This window comes from Borostomias antarcticus (genome assembly GCF_949987555.1).
Source record: "Borostomias antarcticus genome assembly, chromosome: 7".
Lineage (NCBI taxonomy): Eukaryota > Metazoa > Chordata > Actinopteri > Stomiiformes > Stomiidae > Borostomias > Borostomias antarcticus.
Window position 1 is genome coordinate 16,407,460 of NC_140240.1, and position 25,778 is coordinate 16,433,237.

A 25,778-nucleotide genomic window follows, 5' to 3' on the forward strand; every position below is an offset into this window, starting at 1 on the left:
AGCAGCTAAAACTCCAGCAGAGCAGGACTCGTTCGTACACGGAGTTTTATTCTTGATGACCTGTGATACAGAGATGACTGTATCAACTTGTTGCTACCAAGTTGCTACCAAGCGAAACGTCGAACGACGTACCAGATTCACACCACCGCCAAGCATTCTGCTTTGCTTTGGGGTAAGCTGATCTTTATACTATCTGTGCTGTTTACATTACATTAACGTTAGTCGTTTAGCAGTAGCTCCTTTCTAAACAAGTGACTAAGTCTAGCTAGCATAACAAAGGCACTAGCACTAACTAACAAAGGCTAGCTAGCTAACGTTAGCTAACATGCTAGTTAGCTGAGCTAGCCCTTTGTTCCTAAACTAGCCAGCGAGGCAGCTAATATCGAGCTAGGTAGCTATATTATAGAGAGAAACAGAATGAGAGAGCATGAGAGGTATGGTAGTCTGACACCCTTTTCTTTGTTTTGGTTACAGGATGAGCAAAAACAAGCTCCAGCTTGTAAGGAATTGCAGCTCTCCCTTCATACCAGCCAGCAAGAAGATCACTATGCACTACAGCTTTGATTTTGCACAACAGGTGAGAATACGTTCATCCTATCATGTATTAGCTAGTCTATTTAATCAACACATTCTGGTACTATTTTATCTATATGGAGTGCCAGTACTGTGGGCAATAGTTTAATGTACTTTCTTCCTTCTATTCTATTGCAGTTTTGATGCTGAGAGACCTGGCATGGTTGTGGCCAGAGAACACCGTGATGCACCGGCAGTCGAGTTTCAGCTGCTGCGCAAGCCTGATGTCCTGCCCCCCAGAGAAGGTCTTCTTGTGCAAGCCCCACCCGGACTGGACATGGCCAGACAGACGTATCTCTTTGACAAGATCAGAGAGTTCTGTTCTGATGAGGGACGAGACGTCACATGTCCCCCGCCAAACTCCACAGCAGCTCAGAACAAGACTGTCCGCTTGTAGATTCACTGCAGATCATCAGGACGGACAGCACTGCAGAAGAAAGGCCACAGCCTTTTCCTGTTTGTATACTGAAGCGTTGCTTGTTCTCTTGCACAGACTTGCCCACACTTGCACAGACTGCATTGTTAGAATATTGAATACTGAGCTGAGTACTGTTGTTATTACCTTGAGTATTGAGCTGGGGACTGTTATTACTTTGTTGTACACTTGATCACAATGAACACTATGCACCTTGTCTATAAAACAGACAACTGACTGTACACTTTAACACTTAGACTGTTGCCTTTTTTTTACACTTAACTACTTATGCTTGTACTTTATATCATGTATGTGACAATAAAGAACGTTAAATTTGAACTTCATCTTATATTGTTCTTAACTGCATTCAGAACACAAGATTAATACTGACTCAAAGAGTGTGGTGTCATCAGTGAGAGAGCACCTCACTTGGCAGCCACTCTCAGGTAATACCCCAAGTTGACAGCCACTCTGACAGATAATGACAGATCGTCCAGTGGGGGAGTGGCTGGGGGTGCGGTTACCAGGCTATTGTTCACGCCCATTACCTGGCAGTCAGAGGTGTGAAAATGTTGGAGAACTTTGGAGGGGGATTTCTCAGCTAAATTGATTTGGCAGTACTAGCATTCAAATAAGCATATCTTCTTCAACTATGTTCAGATTTCAATGTATGAGACCTCATTTGAAAGCTTACAATCTGCACTTTCATAATCTGTAAAAAACTGAAAAATGACCTTTGCCTAGTTGAGGACCAAATTACCAGCGGCGGTCACATATTGTAGACTTTGGGGGGGACAATGCTTATAAGTTGACTTGTGTAGCGCACAATTATTTTATTTTTTTGCCGTTTGATAAACGTGCCCTGCCGGAAGGTTTCCTGCTTCTTTTGGTGGACTCTATTGATGATTGAAGTTAAAGTTAGTTGTATTAATTGCTGACATGTAGGCTTACTGTAGGTTAAAACTATTGTATCCAGCTGTTTTCAGTCTCACTGTCCATTTTCTTACCTGATCATCTGTGTCCCCAGACTCCCCACAGGACACTGTCTTTCTCTGGCCTTGCTGTCTCTCCCTATCTCTGAGTGCTGCCTAAATTATGACAAGATATAATTTTACCAGAAGAACAATGACTGACGATGATCATAACTGGAATATTCTAGGCTATTTTATTACAAGCTAGTTGTATGTTGACATGTATCAAGTCAGTATAGGCTACAATCACACAAATGGTTGAAATATTGCAGTGTCCTCATGAATGATTCCTTCTGCTCGCACAAATCTATTTTTAGTCACAAATGCAACTAGAAAGGAATAGTCTCCATCTCTTTAATAAATTGTACCAATTCTAGTCTAGACCATTGAAATCATTGTGCACAGTCCCATAGACTTCCACTCAAAATTGGAAAGCCAGTTAATTTCCCTTTACAATGTCCCATTTGTAAGCTCATGCATTGTGGGATATAAGATTGATACGAAATAATACAGTGGCAACAATATGATCGACCAAATAAAAAAGGTTTATTTAGCTACCCAGAGAGCAATAATCTGAGCGATATGGGCCAGATCTAGTAGCTACAGATCATCAGGCCCAGATCAGCTTATTGCTGTCTGGGTAGGTAGGCTATCTCACTTACTGTATGAAAAAAGCCTTGTATGTCCTGCTGCTGGCCCCATTTTTTAGGTAATGTCGCCATGACATGTCAGCTACACTGTCAAGCGCACAGAAGGACATGAGATAAAGTTATGGTGCGTTCTTTTATCATTGGGAACTGTGTGAACGCGAGTGTTGTGTGATGCCAGGAACTGAGAAAATCCCAGTTCTCAATGATAAACGCACCATTAGATTAGAAAGTTGGGAGATCTGCTGATTCTGAGCTAACTTGGCTATAGCTACTTTAGTGAACATTAATAGACTAGCAAGTGTTTAAAATCAGTCAACCGAGTTCTGGTTAGCCAAATTAATTTGGTCACAACAATGGACCTCATTCCTGAACGAAGTTAAGAAGAAATTTCTTTTTAACTCATTATCCGATTTGCACCAAATTGCTGATGCTTCATGAAGGTTGCATTCTGAACACATCTCTGCGTCGGTATTGAGTCACACTTACAGCGCCACCTACTGATGAAACAGGAAGTACTCATAACTCCTACATACGTTATCCGATTTACTCCAAATTGCTCATGCTTGATGAAGGTCGCATCTTGAGCACATCTGTAAGTCAGTATTGCGTCATACCTACAGCACCACCTACTGGTGAAACAGGAAGTCCTCATAACTCCTACATACGTTATCCGATTTACTCCACATTGCTCAGGGTTGATGAAGGTCGCATCCTGAACACATCTGTGTGTCAGCATTGAGTCATACTTATAGCGCCACCTACTGCTTACAGGAAGTCCTCATAACTCCTACATACATTATCCAATTTACCCCAAATTGCTCACTCTTGATGAATGTCACATCCTGAACACATCTGTAGGTCAGTATTGAGTCATACTTATAGCGCCGCCTACAGGTCAAGCAGGAAGTCATCATAACTCCTACATACAGTACATTGTCAAATTTACAAAACATTTCTCACACTTTATCAAGGTACCGTCCTGAACACATCTATGCATTGGTATTGAGTCACGCTTAGAGCGCAATCTACTGGTGACAGGAAGTTTCTCTCAGTATTGGACACCGAAGTAGCACACCCTTTAACGGCACCACACCCCGACACGCGTGTCGCACCGCCAGTGCTCGGGCCCTAATAAATAGGAAATATGAAACAGATCCATGGACAAGGTTTAAAAAACGAGAGCATTTTTTTAGGGGGACAGATTGGCATATTTCAATATTCCAGGGGACATGTCCTCTCCAATGAATACATGGTTACGCCCATGCATGTAAATAGTTCAAGGTCAGGTTCCGAACATTAAAGTTAAGTGGTCTCGCCACCACACCATGGACACCACAACTCAGCCCCAGCCCCTGAGTGGGCTAGAAACACAGGTCTTCGCTAGTGGGTGCATGGAGATTGCCCGGAGGTCACTGCTTTGCGCCTGCCCTGCTGTGACCCGATTGGGAGGAGTCACACCACCACGCCACGGACCCCACAACTCAGCCCGAGTGGGCGTAGTCTCGCCACCACACCACTGTCCACACCACGGACCCCACATCTCGGCCCCTGAGTAGTGTTGTCACGATACCAAAATTATAGCTTCGATACGATACCAGCTAAAATATCTTGATACCAATACTGAAAGGATACCACGGCAAAAAACAAAAACATTAGGAAAAGTAAACTAAGAATTAGAAGTAAACTAGAATAATACAATGTCAGGCCTACTGATCTCAGTGTTTTCTGTCTGCTGAGGCGGAGCAGGAATGTGAACTGTTTAAACTAAATGAATTACATATATATGTAATTATATTATTTTATTCATTCAATTAAAAAAAACTACTTTGTAAAATAATACGCTTGGGATGCTACAATTATAAGCTGAAAGTGTCTGCTCTGCTCCACTAGTCTGACACTCAGATTGAATTGCCATTCAGGGGTGGGAGCCAGGCTACTGATCCCTCTCCTTCACTCTGTCCGCGCGTGCAACAGAGTAGGTCGCAGCCTCACAGCACAGAGCAACGGTGTTCACGTTATGGCATGACAAGCTCCAGAGTTTACAGATTGCCTCATTAATGTTATGAGGTTCCCCAGCTATTAGCATTGGGTTTAAAACCGCCAAATGAATTGCCAAATATTGCCAAACAGGCTTTTTTGCTTTTGGAAATCCTCCTCCGTCTAGAGTAACTCTCTGAGCAGCCCTCAGACCTTTCACTTTCCTTCGTGAATTTTCTCTGCAAACTATTTTACAACTTTTTCCCATTAGACTTGTGTTCACCCCAAAAGTTTGCAGAAATAAACAAATGGTCTGAAAGTAGTTTGGTGAACTGGACTAACGGTTGGAATGCACACTCTGCTTAGGGAGTAGCAAAGGGACAGAGAGAAGCAGAGCGCTACACACATGCACACTGTCCCAGAGGGACAGAGTAGCAGAGAGGGAGAGAGACACACGGACTGCCCCGACACACTGCCTCGACGCAACTCGGAAATACGGCTCATTCTTTAAGTACCGCTACAAATAAAATGGGGTATTGTACCATTTTTGACGGCAAGGTATCGTGGTACCTTTCTAGTATCGTTATACCGTGCAACGCTACCCCTGAGTGGGCTAGAGACACATGGTTTTCACCGATAGGTGCATGTCGGTGTCCGGAGAGGTCTAATTGCTTAACTCCTTATCCCTTTGCCGTTCTACTTAATATGAATGCTCTCTAAGGGTCAATAAGCAGAATTTAAACAACTTACTTTGAAAGTATTGAAGGTCTTAGCTTCCATTTCTTCTAGTTTCACATTTCAACTAAGTTTCCAGGTTTTTCAGCTTTTTAGCTATACATTCTATCATGTATTCCATATTTCAGCTTTGACTGTATTACAGTTTACCTTCCAGCTTTTGTAGCAGTGCATTTAAGTTCATAGCTTTTTTAGCAGTTCAGCTTCCAATTCTGCCAGTTTCACATTCCAGCCAAGCTTCCAGGTTTTTCAGCTGTGCAGTGTGATGCATTTGACATTTTTCACATTTATGTATTTTCAGCAATGTTTTGGCGATTTCTTTCAGCTGCTCAGCATTCCCATGCATTTTCTGCAGGAAATGCAATTTTCTAGTTGTACTCACTCTTTGCATTGTCCTGTCCAATGTTATGTACCACCAAATTCCTAGAACATTGAAAAACTACATAGCAAACGGATTCTGATTCTGAAACTGTGTATGTGGAGAATATTTGCCCTTTCGGCTGCCAACATCAGCTCTGTCATAGCTTGCGCTATCATACCTGTCAACACTCCCGATTTCAGCGGGAGTCTCCACATTTTTAACCTTTTCTCCCACTGTACTCCCGAATTGTTATTTCTCACACCAATCTCCCGATTTTAGAGTGAAGAACGAAGAAAGAAAAGTAAGAATGTGGGGGGATATTTGTTGTGAATCTGGCAACCTAAAGGCGGACATACACACTCTAGCATCACACCTCACAAGACTGAAAACCATTTTACCTTGGAGTTGAACCGAACGTGGGCGTTGTTGTCCTCGACTCCTCGCTAAAATGGAAACTTCTCCATTCTTTTGTTAATTTGATATGTTAATAAAATACAAATAAAGTAATTTCACTTTCACATACTTGTGTTCATTCTATTAATCTGTGGTGTAAGGTTATATACGGGTCGGTATGTGGGAATGGACTACCGTCAACGATGGTGGGCCGATATGCAGATGCCTGAGAAAATGTCCCTATTTTTCACAACCCAATGCTGACAAGTATGCGCTATTGTTTGGTCGGTCCGTCCGTCCACAAACATGTTCTCAGACATGTGTTCTACGCTTGCACATGGTCGCAGCTATTGTGAATTTGCACTTGTTTTGGGCGCGTTTAAGTAGGCCTAAATGTCTCTTTCACAGACCTCCACCCTTCTCTCCTCCCTCTATACCCTGCCCTTCTCTCTCCTTCCTGTCTCTCCTCCCCTCTCTCCTTCATCTCTCCTCCCCTCTCTCCTCCCTGCCTCTCCTCCCCTCCTCTCTCCTCCCTCCTCTCTCCTTGGCTGGGTGTGCTGCCCCTGCAGGACGTGGAGAACATCTTCAGCCGCATCGTGGACATCCACGAGGTCACCCTGAAGCTGCTGGGCCTGATCGAGGACACAGTGGAGATGACGGACGAGGGGAGCCCACACCCGCTGGTGGGCAGCTGCTTCGAAGACCTGGCTGAGGTGTGTGTGTGCGTGCGTGCGTGCGTGTCAAGCCCGCATGGAGCTCAGTACACAAGATGAAGTGTGACCATCCTCTGACTGGACAGCTGCCTGGGTATGTTTAAACACCTGCCACCTCCGGAGACCCCAGGTCTCGCCAGCGAGGGAGGAGGAGAGGAGGTGGAAGACGTTGGAGGAGGAAGACTCTGAGAAGACGTTTCATACACAGAGGCAACACAATGCGCTTTACAGAGAGCAACGAGTGGATGGACATAGATCCTACCCCTACATTCTCCACAGGGAAGCACAAAAACACTTCACCCATTTCAGCCAATATAAGCTGTAAAATAAGATGTAAAAATTCTTCCTTAACCTCTCAACGAGACAATCAAGCAAGCTCCTAGAAAACTTTGAAGTCTACTGGCTAGGAACATTTACAGAGCCCTAAACATGGGGTAAATACTTCAGAATAGAGACAAGACTATCTGTAGAGTAGATAAATAGTGACAGAGATGTTACCTACGAGGTAGACTATTATATGTTGTTATCCCTGTAATCAATAAAAGGATATATATGGTCTCTGGTGGTCCTCAGGAGCTGGCCTTCGACCCCTACGAGTCGTACGCTCAGGACATCCTTCGGACCGGTTTCCACGACCACTTCCTGAGCCAGCTGTCCAAACCCGGTGCCGCCTTCTACCTCCAGGTCAGAGGTCACGCCCAAACACCCTGCTACCTGCTGATTTGTGACTCGTCTTGATCAATCTGGATGTCAGACATCAGTTTCTTGTATGCTTCAGCACGCCTCGTCTATGTAACCGTCTGTCTATCTGCCCCGTTCACACTCACATTCTATTTGTGAATATCTGTCCCTCTCACACTCACAGTTTATATGTGAATATCTCTAACAGTCTATATGTGAATATCTATCCCTCACAGTCTATATGTGAATATCTCTTATGGTAAATGGTTAATGGACTGCACTTTTATAGCGCTTTTATCCACAGCGCTTTACAATGGCATCTCATTCACCCATTCACACACCAATGGCGGCAGGTGCTAGCCTGCTCATTGGGAGCAATTTGGGTTTCAGTGTCTTGCCCAAGGACACTTCAACATATGGACAGGAGGAGGCAGGATTCGAACTGCCGACCCTACGATCATTGGACGACCTGTTCTATCACTGAGCCACAGATGCCCCATAGTCACACAGTTGCCTCATAGTCTCACAGTCTACAGTGCATCCGGAAAGTATTCACAATTAGGGATGGGACGGTTACCGGTGTCACGGTGAACCGCGGTGAAAACAGTACAACCGGTTAAATTTTCATTTATCAAGATAACCGTGCATAAAAAAAATAAAAGGAAAACCGTGCATGACTACGTCACTGAAAAATTATACTAAATGCTGTCTGACTTTAAAAAACATGCTAAATGCTTTCTGACACTCATCCCCGTTCAATTTCCGAGGAAAAGCCACACAGGTAGCAGCGCGTAGGCGGAGTTTTGACTTCAGGTGAAAACAACAACACTAGCGGCATGGCCAAAAGTGAGATGTATTTTGGCAGAGAGAATGGCTGAGCCATCTAAGACGTGGTTACATTTCACAAAAGTGAAAGAAAAGGAGGAGGCGAAATGCTGTGCTCTAAGATATTTTCCTGCAAGGGGGGAAATACAACGTCTATGCTAAAGAATTCCAATGGTGGCCATCAGATTAGAATTGGGACTTGCACTACATTTGATAGTCTCAAAGTGCGAGACAGACCAACTCCCTCGTCCTCTTCTACCACCCCAGGTATGCATGCTGTGCGCACCTCAATAAGTCCCGTTCGTTGACATTGACAGTTCTTAAATCTAGTGCTAGATGTCTTCTTTGCTAGCTAGATTCCCTCTGTCATCGGCTTGCTAAAGCTATAACTTACAGTGGTTCATTCATTAGACTAGTATTAACGTACTGCAGCTAGGCAGCTATACCTAAAGTTAGCTACCGTTAGCTTGCTAGCTCGGTGCAGTGACGTTTTTTCTTTTAAGAATTTATAGTTGTCTTGTCTTTCCATCAAATAGTAGAAAAGTAGGGTATCGATAGTGGGATCGATAAAGACTCAAATCGTTAAGCAGTCTCAATAATGGTATCAGTATTGATAAAAATTAACGAGACCCATCCCTAACTGTGATAAAACCGTGAACCGTGATACTTTTGGTCACTATTATAACCGTGATATGAAAATTTCAAACCGTCCCATCCCTATTCACAATACACTATGTATTCACATACACAATACCCATTAATGACAAAGTGAAAAAACTTTTGTAGGAATTTTTGCAAATGTATTACAAATAAAAAGACTGAGACATCACAGACACATTCACACCCTTTATTCAGTACCTTGTTGAGGGACCTTTGGCAGCGATTGCAGCCTCAAGCCTTCTTGGGTATGATGCTACAAGCTTGGCACACCTGTATTTGGGTTATTTCTCCCATTCTTTTCTGCAGATCTGTCCTGTTGGAAGTAGGGCATTCATGACTACAACATTTTAATTTTATTTTTTATTTTTTATTTAACCTGTATTTAACCAGATAAAAAGCATTGAGATAAAATCTATTTTACAATACTGACCTGGCCAAGAAGGCAGCAAAGTTTCACATAGAAAGACACAAGGACATATAACATACAGAGAACAACACAACTAAATATACAAAAGGCGTAGACCACGTGGGAACAATAAGAAATTAAGGTATATTACTACATGAGCAGCTGGTGGTAAGGACTTCTGATAGTTTCAGTTTAAAGCTGGCTAAAGGAATAAGTGCCATCAGTTTGAGGCTTGACTGAAGGTCATTCCAAGACCAAGGACCAGAATAAAAAAGGCTCCTTTTTCCAGCCTCAGTCTGCACAGCAGGTACCTGGAACCGTATCCAGGGACTGGATCTGAGGTTGTAAGAGTCACAAACTGGTACAAAATTGGAACATATGTACCGAGGGAGCTTGCCTAAAATGGCCTTATACAATAAAATAAACCAGTGTTGCATCCTGCGCATAGTAAGTGAGGGCCACCCAGTTAGGCTATACAGTGTGCAATGATGAGTCCTATAAGGTGCGTTTGATATATATCTCAGTGCAGCATGGTAGAGTGGGTCAAGTTTGGCCAAAACAGTGGGACAGGCAAATCTATAGATGGTATCGCCGTAATCAAGCTGGGACAGGAATAAGCCAGAGACCAACCTTTTACGAGAAGATGTTGAAAAACAAGCTTTAAGTCTGTAAAGGAAGCCAAGAGTAAACTTCAGTTTCTTAGTTAGGGCTTCAATATGATGTTTAAAGTTTAGATTTCTGTCCAGCCAAAAGCCCAGATATTTGTATGTGTCGACAAACTCAACAGAGACACCGTCAAGGGTGTCAATGGAGAGGCAGGAGGACACAGACTTAGGAGCAAAGAGCATTGCTTTGGTTTTCATACCGTTTAAAAGCAGCTTGGAATCAAGAAGTGCATGCTGCAGTGTGATAAAATCCAATTTTAGATTGGAAACGGCAATATCCAGAGAAGGAGCACATGAGTACACAATAGTGTCATCAGCATACATATGATAGGTTGAACATTGCATCTGATTACAAATATTGTTTACATATAATAAAAAGAGCAAGGGCCCCAAAATAGAACCCTGTGGAACTCCCTTCTCCAGGGTGACAGGGTCAGAAACAGTACTGCCCAACCTGACGCATTGAGTACGGTCGGCTAAATAACTCTGAAACCAACTAATGGCATTGTGTCCGAAACAAGACACCGACAAAACATTAAACAGAATGTGATGATCTACAGTGTCAAATGCTTTGGTTAAGTCAATAAACAGTGCAACACAAAAAGATTTTCTATCCAAAGCAGCCTTAATATCATCTAGGACTTTCAGACTGGCAGTCACAGTACTGTGCTTTGATCTGAATCCAGATTGCAAAGGGTTAAGGATGTTGTGTGAATTTAGAAAAAGCTTTAGCTGAGCAGAAACTAAGGACTCAAGAATCTTTGATAACACAGAAAGATTTGAGATGGGTCGATAGTTATTTAAATCAGTGGGATCACCAGCTTTCAAGAGGGGCGATACAAAAGCTTGCTTCCACACAACTGGCAGCGTATGAGTGGACAGGGACAGATTATAAATGTCAGTAACTGGTTGTGCTATAATCTCTGCTGCAATTTTTAAAAAGAAAGGGTCTAGGCCGTCAGGCCCGGCTGACTTTTTAGGATCAATTGATTGCAAACCGTGTAAGACTTCAGAGACCGAGAAGGAAGCAAAATCAAAAACAGGGGAGGAGATCATCTCTTGACTATGACTCAGGGTATGACCATGCAGAGAATCATGACTTTGCTCATCAAAAATGTGACCAGCCTTTTTGAAATGAGCATTAAAAGCGTTAGACATATAATTTTTGTCAGAAATAAAAGCATCACTGACCTTCAGTTTTTGTGGAAGACTAGAAACCTTCTTGTTCTGAAGTGATTTAATTGTTTTCCAGAACTTGGAATGGTCGTTAAAACTATCAGTGGTTAAGCTCAGATAGTAATCGGCTTTAGCTTTTTTAATAAGAGCTGAACATTTATTTCTGAGGACACGAAAAAGAAGCCAGTCATCAGCAGTGTTTGACTTTCTGGCTAAAGACCATTGCTTATTTCGATCATGAATAAGATTGGTTAATTCTCTAGTAAACCATGGATTGTCTCTATTCTTGACTCTAAATTTTCTAAGGGGGGCATGCTTATTAATAATCAGTAAAAAGTGATCTGTAAAGAAATGGACAGCATCATCGACAGATGGAATTAACGCTGTAAGGTGCCATTTAACTTCCGCCAGGTCATGTAGGAAAGCCTGCTCAGAAAAGTGTTGGAAGCAGCGCCTGAGCACAATAAGGCCCTTGGCTTTGGGCAACTTAGTGCTCCTAACGCAAGCAATGGTGCAGTGGTCGCTGATATCATTAGGAAAAACACCAACAGACACATATTTATGAACTGCATTTGTTAGAATGACATCTATAAGGGTGTCGCTGTTGGGTTTGGCAGGGTTTATTCTAGTAGGGCTTTCAATAAGCTGAGTTTAATTCAAAGAATCACAAACCTGCTTAAATTGTGAAGATTTATCACTCAGCCAGTCCCAGTTTAAATCACCCATTAAGATGATTTCAGAAGAAAACTTAGACAGCAATTCAGTAAGGCTTGTGGTTGCATCTTTGATGGCCGAGGGAGGCCTATAACAGCCAATAACAGTGAGAGGAGCATTTGCTGTAGTTATTTGGACAGCTAGAAACTCAAGTTGCCTAGGTATTGAAATCGAGTGAAGGACAGAACACTGTAAATTCTCAGCAGTGTATATTGCAACACAACCAGCTCTGCCCTTACGGTCAGTTCTGAAAACATTATAACCATCAATGTGAATGACATTGTCAGTGACGGTCGGTTTTAACCAGGTTTCAGAAACTACTACAATATCAGGCTTAGCAACTAAAAACCAGGTCTTGAAAATATCTAATTTGGGCACTAGACTCCTAGCATTAACATGCAGAAAACCCAGCCCTTGCCTACAGCTAAACTCATACGGAGTTGGCAGAAGCTGCAAGGAAGCAGAAAAATGCTCTGGACCAGGGTTAATGTTAACATTGCCAGAGAGTAGAAGCAATAACAGTATTAACAGTCTGGAAGATGATTTTTTCACATGGGTTCTAGACGAATTGCTTTTCTGGGGGTCAGGGCCACTCCAGTCCTTCGAAATTAGCGAGTCAAGAGTCAAAAGGGCATATGGGAGAGCGCATTTTATGCCGTAGAATGTCAGCTTTTGGTTAAGTCTATCCGATGGGGTCAGCGCTCCAGAAGTTCCACCATCCGAATGCTCATTGTAAACAAAGACGTCACTGGTAGCCAGACCATCAGCTTTGCCGAGGTGCAGTCTGACAAATAATCCCAGAAGAAGAGCAAGCACGAGAGTAGCTTTAGACAACATAGTGCTGCAACACACCTAGTTTAGCTCAGCTCAGCTTAACCTAGCCCAGCCAGACCAGGAAAGCCAGGGGCAGGTGGAGGCAGGCCTCAGCTACAGCAGCAGGGCAGGGCAGGTGGAGGCAGGCCTCAGCTACAGCAGCGGGGCAGGGCAGGGCAGGTGGAAGCAGGCCTCAGTCAGCACAGCAGAGCAGGACAGGACAGCTCCCCAGCAGTCAGGGGAAGAAATTCAGGCCATAGTCCACAGAGCCAGTAGAACTCCAAAAGGTCCACAAAACGGTAAAATGAGAAAATGCCAGGATCAAATAAAGACTACTACTTACTAAAATGGATGTTAAAAGTGCTAAAAACCAACAAAAAAGACCAAACACTAACAAACATTCAGCACACACAATGGGGATGCTGCCATCATAATAGTCGACAAGTACTCCCAAAAAGTAGTCGACAGTCGACTAGTCGCGGGAGATATGATTTTTTTCTCTCCATGCAATACCAATAATCAATTATTGTCAGCAGCGTAACGAATCTGCACCGGGCCCTAATGCAAGTTGGTCAAAGCAACTGGTTGGCTGTCTTGTTGGCAAGTTGGTTAATAGGTCGGATGACGTGCACTAAAACATTGACAGATGTGACAGAGCGCACGTACATAAACATTATTATAATGGCATCTGATTGTTCAAGCTGGACCATTTTTGAGCAGTGGGCATATACCTGGGGTCTATCACATCGCTGGCGACGTGGAACTAATGCTCAAGCGGTGCTTGTATATTTTATTTAATAACTTTGCTCTCGTTCAACATAGGAATTTCAATTAAATGACAGGAGATGTAATCCGGTTTCAAAGCTTTACTTATTAAATTAGATTATACAAAAAATACAAAGTGGTAGGCCGGCTGAACAGAAATACAAAATAGGCTACTCACTATAAAACGAAACCAATAACGAAAGGTAATCCAGTAAAGAAAGATAATCCACTGCACTGTAGGCTAAAATCAAAAAGCAAAATAATATTTTGGCTAATATGCTGTCTCCTACAAGGGTATTAGACATACTGTAAATGGTAAATGGACTGCACTTATATAGCACTTTTCCACCTTAGCGGCACTCAAAGCGCTTTACAATGGCCTCTCATTCACCCATTCACACACACATTCACACACCAATGGCGGTAGCTGCCATGCAAGGTGCTAACCTGCTCATTGGGAGCAATTTGGGGTAAGGTGTCTTGCTCAAGGACACTTTGACATGTGAACAGTCGGAGCTGGGATTCGAACCACTGACCCTTCGATCATTGAACGACCCACTCTACCAACTGAGCTACAGCCGCCCAAGTAGGCTATAGGCTACTCGTCAATAAAGTCCTCGTTTATGATCCTTGTTCTTCTCTTCTGGTTTGCGTTAAAAAAGATGAGTATCCACGTGAGATGGATGTAAGCTTGATCTTGAGCTTGTGCTCGACTACTGCGCGTAACCAATGACCTAACGTTAATTTAGCTTTCCTGTAAAATGACTCGTCGAGAATCGGGAATCCGCAGACGCGGATTCTAAATGTATATGTCTTATTGAATCCCCGGTTCTTGGAAATTTAGGACCGGCTCTCGATACTCAACCCTATTAACATTACCAATGATCGATTCAGAGACGTGCCTACAATTTGCAATCCTAGCTGGAATAATTGGCGCAGATTGCCAGGTCAATATTTAAAATCAGTCTGGTGGTAATGTAGGTTTAATTAATTTTTGAAGCAAGTAACCTAGTAGAACGAGAGAAACAGCAGTAGCCTAGTTAGCTTGCTCCAGCTGCAGTGGACAGAAGGAGGTTGAGCAGAAAAATAGCTGGTCGGCATAATTAGTTGGCAATTCATTTTGACAACTGGACAGTTGATGTTGCACAGTAAATGCAGTACATTTCAAATTCAATTTGAAACACATCTATCCAGTTTAGTTGAACTAACTAGTTATTCAACTAACGGGGAGAGGGGTGTTGCAATAGCCAAGTCCAGGTTCGTTGCTGACAAGTGAAGACAAAAGTCTACCTATAAGCAAACATATATCAACTGACCAGTTATCAAAATAAAATACCATCAAACAGGTTGATTTGACTGCCTACATGGGCAGCTATCCAGTTGCAATTGACAGTCAAGTGGTCGCATTTCTTCTGAGCCAGTCAGTCTTATCAAAATAATTATGTAATATTTGAAAAGTCAAAAAATCTATCCTATCAGGAAAATATAGGCCCTTTTTTCACAATGAATCTGTTGCACAAGTTATTCAGCCATTTTGGAAGCAAGGAGCCTAGTAGCCTAAAACGAGAGAAACAGCAGTAGCCTAGCCTAGTCAGTTTACTCCAGGTGCAGTGGGCGGAGGGAGGATACCAACGCATGATACATTTATTTGATTCAAGGTACACCCAAACACAGTAGCCCAATTGGCACAACCGTTAGTGCAGCAGACTTGTAACATGAGGCTCGCGGGTTCAACTCCCCATCCTACCATTTGATGTTTGAATAGCCTAGTAGCCTACCTTTAGAATTATATTAAATATTTTTATCTGGAAGGTAATGTTTTCGCCCGTCTGTCTGTCTGTGTGTGTGTGTGTGTCTGTAGGCGGACAGGATTAAACAAAAACTACCGGCCCGATATGCATGAAACTGCATGGAGGGGTGCAGCATGGGCCAAGGAACTCACCATTAAATTTTGACCATGATTCATTCATAGGTGGCTCTACAGTACCCGTATTACTGTAACTTCAGTGTAGTGGGGGATTTAGGTTTCAGGTTCTTGGTGCCACTTGCAATACCGAGCTTGGCCACTACGCCAAAAACTGGCTGTTCCTGGCCATGGGGGCTTGCTTCATGCGCCACTGAGCAACTTTCATTGGATTGAATGGGCCGCCATCTTTGCATGCCTTATCCACTTATAATACATCCATGATCCAGCCATGATCAGTTATGCTCACATCAACAGGCTGGTGTCTATTTACTTTTCAGCTCGATCCGGATGGTAGAACGCTACCATAATTTTTCCGTCCGGCGGATGGAAAATGATGCTGCAGCTGTTATTTAAATCAGCAATATTTAAATTTCGCATTGCGCCTGACGAGACTATTGGCTGCAGTGTAGAGAGCGACAAACAAGCTGCTAAAGCTATTGCTGATTATGGTGTTTCGTGCACACAATACCACTTAGTGCGTTGTTATCAACTTGTTTGCTAACAAAGGCTAGAGCTACTAGTTAGCTGTTGATAACGAGATCAACTGTTCAATCAATCAAGTTGGATTTATATAGCGCCCTTCATGATACCCAGAGCGCTTTACAGAGTCCAGTATTCATTCAGAGACAGTCATACCGGTGGTGGTAAGCTACATCTGTAGCCACAGCTGCCCTGGGGCAGACTGACAGAAGCGTGGCTGCCAATCAGCGCCTACGGCCCCTCCGACCACCACCAACATTCATTCACATTCATACATTGCATGTCTTTATGATGGTGGGGGAAGCCGGAGTACCCGGAGGGAACCCACGCAGGCACGGGGAGAACATGCAAACTCCACACAGAAAGGACCTGGAACGACCGGGATTCGAACCCCGGACCTTCTTGCTGTGAGGCGACAGTGCTAACCACTGAGCCACCGTGCTGCTGTTGCAACTGGAACGCTCACCTCGGGAGTGACCACTGCCAGTTCCCACTCGCACCTCCCGAGACAAATGGAATGCACCATAAGGGTGCGTGTCCACCGGCAAGCTGAATGTAGCTGAACAGCGCCAAGCTTACAGCTTCTTAGAGCGCACTAGAGCTGGGGTTTAGAGCTGGCCAGGCTACCGATGTTTTACACCTATGTTAGCAACGAGTGTCGTTTTTTGCAGACTGCAGATTAACTAGCCTGGTTAAGATAGCTAGCTAATGTTAGCTAGTGCTAACGTTTGCTATCTCTGCACTTTTGCAAAAATCCCTATAGCGCCCTAGAGCTCATTACTGATTGTAAACTACGAGAAAACAGAGCCAGCTCTAAAATACAGCTTGTTGGTGGACACGCAACCTAACGTTATATTTCTCATTCGTGTGGATAGTTGAAGCGATGCATTCTGTAGGCTACCTCAATAGAGTCCGCTAAATTACCATGTTTAATGCTTAATGTATACTATCTTTTAGTGTGAAGTGTGATGATTTCTGTACAGCCAAGATTGAACCCAGCATCGGCAAGTGAGCGTAAAGGCAATACTGCCAAGTAACACAGTGACACCTGTTATATAGACTAATGTCTCAACTTGCATTTAAACCATAATGTAAACTTCAAACATTCAAAGTAAACTGCAGACACTTTCAGGTGGATGAAAATAAAGTGTCTGCACATTAAAATGATTGACTTAATAGAAAACTATATCTCGCCTATAGACTATAGATTTAACATGTAATTGGCTGTATAACTCCCATCTCAAATGTACATCTTGTAAACTACTGTCTGCAGACTGAACCAGCCCACTCCTCCCTCCACTACTGCTCTGTTTGTCTGTTAATGAATGTGAATGTGAAGTCTTCACAAAACTAGCAACGTTTTGGAAATTGGAGAGGAAAGATGTCAAGCAGAAAGAGGAAACTACAGGTGGTGCTACAGTAACCAATTCCTTATAGCCAGTAGGAGAGCACAGCACCTAAGAGGTGGTGGTGGGAGGTGGGAGGAAAGGGAGGTGGGCATACGTCCCACCCCTACAGTATTCCAGTGGGAAGGTAGAGGGGGGGGAGAGCAGTTGAGGGAGCGGAGGTCTGCACTCTGAGTGCAAGCCCCTCTAGTACTTAAAAAAAAAAAAAATACAATAGTTATTCCTAAACTCATGGCTGTGTCCTAGACTATCTCAGATCTCATACTCTATTGTATCTTTGCTTAAGAAATCCTAACTTAACTATTCGATTCTGTTTCAAATGGTCGGTCTGCAGTAGACGGGGAGACTGAGGGCACGTAGGAAAAATATCAGTTTGTTGGCAATTCGTTTTGACAACTGGACAGTGGATGTTGCACATCAAATGCAGTACATTTCACTCATGGCTAGTTGCTATCGGAGCGGTCACGGCCAACAACCCTGGCAGGAACTTAGAAGCACCCCCCTCCCCCACGATCCATTAGCACACTGAAGATCATTTTGTGTGGTTCAGTAACACATCCACCCAGTTTATTTGAATATAAATGAACTTGTTTTTTTTGTTGGGCAAATGCAGTAGGCTACATTTCGTTCATGGATAGTTGCTATCGAAATCAGGACTGGCATTAGGTTCCATCCATCTATCAAATCAACTCTCTGATAACCTAGGTAGCCAATCAAAGCTACAATCGTAACCTAGAGAGCCAATTGTTCATTCACTACTGTCAAAATAACCCTGCAATGTCGAAGACCAAAGTCATTGTTTCAATGGATATTTTGCTTATCACAATAATTATATATTTCAAAAGTAAAAAATCAATCATATTAGAAAAATATAGGCCCTATCTTTTCACAATGAAAGTCATTCAGCCGAGCTGAGGAGAGCCTGGTGATGCGAGGTGACATTCAGCCAAGCCTAATGGACACAAGTCGAAGCCTGGTACGAAAGGCTGATCAGGGAGGAATGCAATGACATTGGCCATCTCCATACAGTGATACCCAAACTCATTGTGGCTGGTGGTGGCGATACGGGCCACTAGGCTGCATGTGTGGACACTATTCTGTAAAACTGAAAGAATAAATTACATTCAGCATTCATTGGAGTGGTCCAGTTGTATGGTCAGATAGGCTAAAATTAGTCTAATAAATACATGTAAGGCATGTATTTTCAGTGTTTGCTGGTAGCGAATGGCACAGAAAGACAGGGAGGAAATCCATGCAAATGTTTGTGATAATTACGCTATTGACAACATAGCCTATTCACACTCATTCACCATTAGGCCTACGGACCAATTCATTAAATTAATTAATGTATATTAGTCCATTCATTGCAGACATGTTTGAATGACAAATGTTAGCGAGTGGGTGTTACCTCGCAGCAGTAGTAATATTGTTGGTTAATCGAAGCTTATTATTAGCTTTTATTATTCTCCAGGGTGGGGAAATGTGGATTTCATAGCGGCAAGGTATTGTTGCAACAGGGTATCACGGCTTAATGTGTAATACCTGTAGATAAGTAGAGGCACTTGTGTGAAATGAACCCTCAGTCCGGCTTGCTTACACAGCGAAATAGGCTATACATGGGGACCTTTGTAATCCATCTCCCATGTCTGTAATTTGTCAAGTAGGCTACTAATTGTACTGCAAGTTAGTTAGGCCTACCATATTTTGCCAAGCACATAAGTCATTTGATATAGGCTACAGTCCCGTGCGACGTGTCTGTGATTTGGAAACAAGTAGCCTACGAGCAGTGTCATCATATCAGCGGGATAATGGTAACCTAATTAAATAGCCTACAGACTTTGCATCCCGTGCTTCATAAAAGAAATGTCTTGCCTATAAACCAACAATTGGGCAACTGTAGCCTAGCCTACATGTATAATGTAACAAGTAGACTAAGCAGAAAGCACAACTCACATTTTTCAGTGGGCTCGCATTGATATTCAGTCATCCTCATTACCGTCCTCATGAGACAAAACTATTAATTCTGTTCGTTTGCCTTAGCCTAATGCACCGTAATGAAACACAGATAGGGAATCATTTCTATATCACAGAGGTCCCAATGTAGGCTATAGTCCTTGCAATGAGAGAAATAAAACTCCGAAGCTGCACAGAGCGCGCGCTCGTTTGTACACGCACGTTTGCACACAGTCTATATCTCTATGTGGGAAAAAAGGCAGATTTATTTTTTAGTAGGCTAAATATTTTACTTTATTTCGTTTCATTTTTTATTGCATTTAATTCGTTTTAAATAGGCGATTCAAATACATATGTTTCAGTAGGCTATTCGTTTTTATTTTTACTTTTAAGGATTTCATGACACCTTTTTTTCATATCCTCTGACTGTTGCCTGGGCGGTTAGAGCGAGCAACCGCGGTGACCAATGTAGGCGAGAGCGAGAAGCCAGAGCTGTGCCAAGTGAGAGGGTCTTTTCTACTGCTGGGGACATCGTCACTGCCAGCAGGTCTTCCCTGTCTGCTGACAGTGTTGACAAGCAAAGTTACTTGGCACAGCATTGTAGGCTCATTCACTGGTCAACATTGTTCTTTTGTTTAGTTATGTTGTTGGTTTTTTTGTGTGTTTTTTTGGGGGGGGGGGCAGTGATGCAGCCTGAAAGGTATTGCTGTTTGTAAATAAAATTATATTAAAAAGATTGATTCAAGTTCATTTTCAAAGAATAGAAAAGGAATCAGAGTAGCGCCGGCGCTCCGCTCCTGAACCGAACCGAACCCAGACGTCCGTACCGGGGGTACGTACTGAACCGTGGTGTTTTCGTACCGTTATACCCCTACTCTCTGTACCGATGAAATTTCCCTCTCTGTACAGACTCCATAGTTCTAAATAAGTTCCTGCCTAATCTGGAGAGCATACTGTATGATTTTGCCCGGCATGACCCAGCTGGTTATGGATGTGCTTCAGAATCAAAGAGGACACATGATGCTCCTTGGAGAAAATGGTGGTATGTTTTGTGGTTTCAGGCATTGCCGCCTTACTCAAAAGCCCTCCAACTCTCAGCAACCCATCTTGCAGAACAGGATCCAACTTGTAGATGGTACTGTCCCTCTTTACTCCAGCTCCACCAGATGGCAATGCTTCAATTTCACTGTGGAACCTTTCCTGCTGACAAGTGGATTATGGCCGTTTCTACTTCCTGAAAATCCTTCACAGACAAACTTTGTCCACCGAGTGTACTTTTCAGCCGTTGCATTTCATTTTCCCCTTTAACTTGAGAATCCACTCAGCCCTTTTCCTGTAAAAGCCTCCTCCTGTGACTCAACTCCAGTAAGGTCCTCCTCACTTTCATGAATCATGCAACTGAGCTTTTTAGCTTCTTCCAGTCTGAAAAGTACATCATCAGCTGCTGAGCGGCATTAGGACTGTCGACAACCATCACAGCATTTACCATGAGGTCCTTCTTGACCTCTGGATCGCTATCAACAATGACAGAGTCTGATCTTTCACTTGGCCACATCTCCTCTGACATTCTGAGAAACTCCTTCACTGCCTTCAGTCCATCTGTTTTTGCTCAAAAGCTGTTGCATTCTCAGTCCTCTTGAGGCGTCATCTGCCGGATTTTGTATCGTAGGGATATATCTCCACTGAGATATGTCAGATTCTTCCCTGATGGCAGATACTGGATTGGCAATGAATGTGTGGAACCTTTTATCCTCGTTTTTGATGTACTTGAGAACTGAGGTGCTGTCTGTCCAAAATACAGACTTCTCCAGTTCAAGCCCCAGCTCTGCTTGAAGCATTCTGTCAACTGCGACAACAGCGGCTGTGAGCTCCATGCGAGGGATCGTCATTTGCTTAAGAGGCGCAACTCTTGCCTTGCCAAGGACAGAGGCGACATGAGTGCTCTCTCCATTTTCCATCCTGATGTAGCTGACAGTACCTTATCCATCCTGGCTGGTGTCAGAAAAATGATGCAACTGAACACTTGTTGGTTGTCCAAAGTTTTGTCTTAAAGCACGACTGACTCTGAAGTCTGCCACCCTTTGAAGGTCAGTCAACCACTTTCTCCATTTCACTTGCAGACCTTGAGGCACTGGATCATCCCACTGATACTTCATGCAACAATCAATCAATCAATCAATCAAAACTTTATTTGTATAGCGCATTTCATATCCAGAGGTAACACAATGCGCTTAACAGAGAACAAGGGAGGTGGGCGGACATCCCACCCCTACATATTCCAGAGGGAAGCAAAAAAACAGTAATCACCCGCGGGCCAGATAAGTGAGCTGTAAAAATTCTTCCCTGACCCCTCTCAACGAGGCGATCGAGCAAGCTCCTGGAGTATGTTTGTCTACCGGCTAAGAACATTTATTGAGTAATAAATAACATTAAATTACATTTTCAGAGTAAGAGAGGCTAATAACATCCTAGGAGAGACATGGCAAACACTGGTGTATGTCTGTGTGTGCGTGAATGTGCCTGGGCCCAGATAGAGGCAGGGGTCAAGGGTAGGATCGGGGTAGGAAAAGGATACGGACCCGGGTTAGGGTGAGGGGAAGGGGATCTGAGCCCAGGACTGGTGTATGTCTGTGTGTGTGTGAGTGTGCCTTGGTCCAGGTAGAGGCAGGGATCAGGGGTAGGGTGGGGGTAGGAAGAGGATACGGACCCGGGTTAGGGTGAGGGGAAGGGGTACTGGGCCCAGGCCTAATGCCGGAAGTGGACTGTTGTATGTCTGTGTGTACGTGTGTGTGTGTTAACTAATTTTCTACGACATCTGCAGCAGACACAGGGGTATCTATCGGACTCAGGGTGGTCTGCTGGTGACAGTGGGGCATCCACTGGACCTGGTTAGAAGATAGGAGGGAGAGAGAGAGGCACTAGGGAGAGGGGAGGCAGAACAGGGTTAGTAGCACACAGAGCCATATATAGAGCGATACATTACGTCAAACTACATTTTCAGAGCAAGAAAGGCTAAGAGCATCATGGGAGAGGTGTGGCAAACACGGATGTGTGTCTGTGTGTGTGTGCGTGCCTGGGCCCAGATAGAGGCAGGGGTTGGGGTAGGGTGGGGGTAGGAAAAGGATACGGACCCGGGTTAGGGTGAGGGGGAGGGGATCTGAGCCCAGGACTGGTGTATGTCGGTGTGTGTGTGAGCGTGAGTGTGAGTGTGCCTGGGTCCAGGTAGAGGCAGGGGTCAGGGGTAGGGTGGGATAGGAAAAGGATACGGACCCGGGTTAGGGTGAGGGGGAGGGGATCCGAGCCCAGGACTGGTGTATGTCTGTGTGTGTGTGAGCGTGAGTGTAGGTGTGCCTGGGTCCAACTTGTCTCGGTCAAGATCCAGCTCATGCACAGGTGCTGACCTGTGCTCCTTGGCAATGGCCTGCAACACCTTTCGGCTATTGCTGGTCCATTTTGTCACCTGAAATCTTCCTTCATTGCATAGTGCCATTAGGTCCTCAACCATGTGCACAGTCTCCTCTGTTGGCAAGCTCTTGAGCAGGTCATCGACATAAAAGTTGTGTGTCACAGTGTTGATCACTTCAGCAGGAAACTTGTGCTGGTTATCTTCTGCTGTCTTGCGAAGGGCGTAACATGCACAACTGGGTGAAGAGGCTGCACCAAAAAGGTGAACCGTCACACGGTACTCCACCGGCTCCTGTTTAATGTCACCTGCTGGCTACCACAAGAACCTCAAGAAGTCAGTGTGTTCATCAGCAACCTTGGCCTGGTGAAACATGGCTTTCACATCTGCCATAAGTGCCACTGGTTCCAGTCTGAATCTGATCAGCACTCCCACCAGAGAGCTGGTCAAATTGGGCCCTTGTACCAGCTTCTGATTCAGCAATGTTCCCTTGAACTCGGCCTCACAGTCAAACACTACCCACAGTGTTCCTTTCTTCGGATGACATACTCCATGATGGGGTATATACCACACTTTACCATCAGGCAGATTCAACTGGTGTTGTGGCACTCTCTCAGCGTATCATTTGCTGATAACATCCTCCAGAAAAACTCCATATTCACGGTGGGAGACTTGATCCCGCAGAAACCTCTTCCTCAGTCCACAGATTCTCTGTTTAGCCACACTGAGATTGTTTGGAAGCCTAACATCATCCGTCTTGAACGGGAGTTTCATCTTATAATGCCCATCTTGCAACTGGACTGAGCTGGTTACAACATCCATGAATCTCCTGTCTTCTCTGGACATCTCCTGTTTACCTGAGGTTGTCTTGTTGAAATCAGTGTTATACTGATTGACAAGCAGCTCCTCCAGCCTGTCAACAGCAATCCTATTTACAGATACTGGAGAGCAGCCATTTTGCTCGTTGCTGATTCCTTGAAGGGGTCCACTAATAACCCATCCCAGCAGGGTTTTAATGGTGTACGGCCCTTCTCCGACACTGTTTATCACCTCCCAGGGTTCCATTAACCTGGAGGCATTGGTGCCGATCAGCAAATCCACCTGGGCCTGGATGTGAGGGATGCAGATGCCACTCAAATATGGCCACTTTGCCACTTCCTCCTCTGAAATGATATTAGATGTTGACACAGGCATTTTCTTCTGCGTCAAATCTTCAGGAAGGCTGTAAAACTGCACATCTTTACAGCCAGCAATCTCCAAACCATGAAGAATAAAGCTTGAAACTTCCTGATCAGGCACCATGGTACGCAGGTGAACCGTTGCTCTCCTTCCAGTCACTTTCAATGTTCAGCTTTCAGAGCAGAATGTTGATGTGCTTCCTGGGTCCAGAAATGCATATGTTTGAATTACTTTATCACCTTTGGAGGACTTTACTTGCACTGGGAGGATCAAGAGAATGCCATCACTGCTACCGGCTCCTGTATGTCCACAAGTAGAGATGAGTGTGCTGTCAATTTACTTTTCCTGTGGTCCGTCTGTGTCTGTTCCCTTTTCATTGTTTATGTGAAGAACACTTGGATGCTTCTGGCCACACACTTTGCAACTCATGCGCCTTTTGCAGTGTTTGCTCATATGTCCAGTTCGTAAACAGGCAAAACAAACGCCTTTCTCCTTCAGAAAGCTAATCTTCTGCCTGTGTGTCTTCTTTTCCAATTGCGGGCATTGATCCAGCCCATGCTCACGGGAGCAACACGGACACAGATTTACGGACACAGATTTGACTTTGCAGTCTTGTGCTGAACACTTTGTCTCTTGCCTTTGTCATTACTTGTAGACTCTGCAACGTCACTCTGTTCAGTTCTTACAACAGTTGTAGCAAAAGCATTTCCCTTGATCCTTGTTTTTAATGGTGACTTGTTCCCATCTACAGGTTTACTTAAATTTTCATAGTTACTGTACTGCAAATCTCCAAAAATGGGATCAGATGCAATTTTCACTTGGCACTCAACAAAAACAACAATATCCAAAAACTGAGCTCTGCACTGATAGCGCTCCCACAACTCACTAGCCTTTGTCCTCCATTTTTCTCTCAACTTATAGGGGAGTTTCTGGACCACGGCTTGCATGTTAGCTGGCATGTCAAGTTCTTTGATGTGCTCTAATTCTTCAATTGCGTTGCAGCACTCACGCAGAAAGAGTGAATATGCTTGCAGTCCTTTGACATCCTCAGCCTTTACCAATGGCCAACCAAGCACCTTGTCCACATGTGCAGCTGTGATCTTCAACTCATTCCCAAAATGCTCCTGCAGCAGTTCCATTGCCCTTTCATAACCTCTGTCGGGAGGCATATGTTGACAGCTGTGGACCAGCTCCTGAGGCTGCCCCCTTGTGTACTGCTGGAGGAAGTACAAACAACCACCTTTGTTGTTGGTCTTGTTTACCACAGTGTTGAAATGCTCTGACAAAGGCTCTGAATGAAAGTGGATCTCCATGAAACACTAGAATTTCTCTTCCTGGTAGAGAATTAATATATTCTTGTTGCACCAAGAGCTCTGTTATTTGTTTTTGTGTTTGCAGTAAACTGTAAATGTTGCCGTCCTGGCTGTTGGAAGAAGGTACAACCCAACCGTTATCCTGAATGTGAGACGGTTGCATGTGAGAAGATTGTACAGCCTGTCCAGAATCCTGGCTGTGAGAAAACTGCATGTGAGGAGATTTCATGACCTTTCCAGCATTCTGGATGTGAGATTTCATGACCTGTCCAGAATCCATAATTTGTGTTGTCCTTTTATGTCCCTTGTTGAATCTCGTTGTCTTTTATTATTGTCCTTGATTGGCTCTGCGTTGTGTTTTTTGTTTCCAATAAAAGAAGGACCCCCAATCTCCAAATATACCACACAGTCCAGTGTCTCCTTTCTCAGGTGTTCCAAATGAATCTCTGCAACACGGGATTTGAGTCTCGAGCAAAAGTGTTTTATTCCAGAAGGTATAACATACAGAAGAACATGGCAATGTCTAATGCACAGATGACCTGTCTGGATGCTGGCTGAACTCAAATCAAAGAACATACAGCTGAA

The 25,778-nt window shown here is 43.9% G+C and overlaps 1 protein-coding gene across 2 annotated transcripts in view; it reads left to right on the plus strand.

Moving 5' to 3' along the window:
• Nucleotides 1-25,778, plus strand: part of sos1 (son of sevenless homolog 1) — a 402,156-nt gene that overhangs the window by 168,287 nt on the left and 208,091 nt on the right. For both annotated transcript variants that reach the window (XM_084440905.1, XM_084440906.1), the window contains 2 exons: nt 6,645-6,788; nt 7,362-7,472. In XM_084440905.1, coding sequence (XP_084297031.1) covers nt 6,645-6,788; nt 7,362-7,472 — 255 coding nt within the window. The remainder of the gene's footprint in view (nt 1-6,644; nt 6,789-7,361; nt 7,473-25,778) is intronic.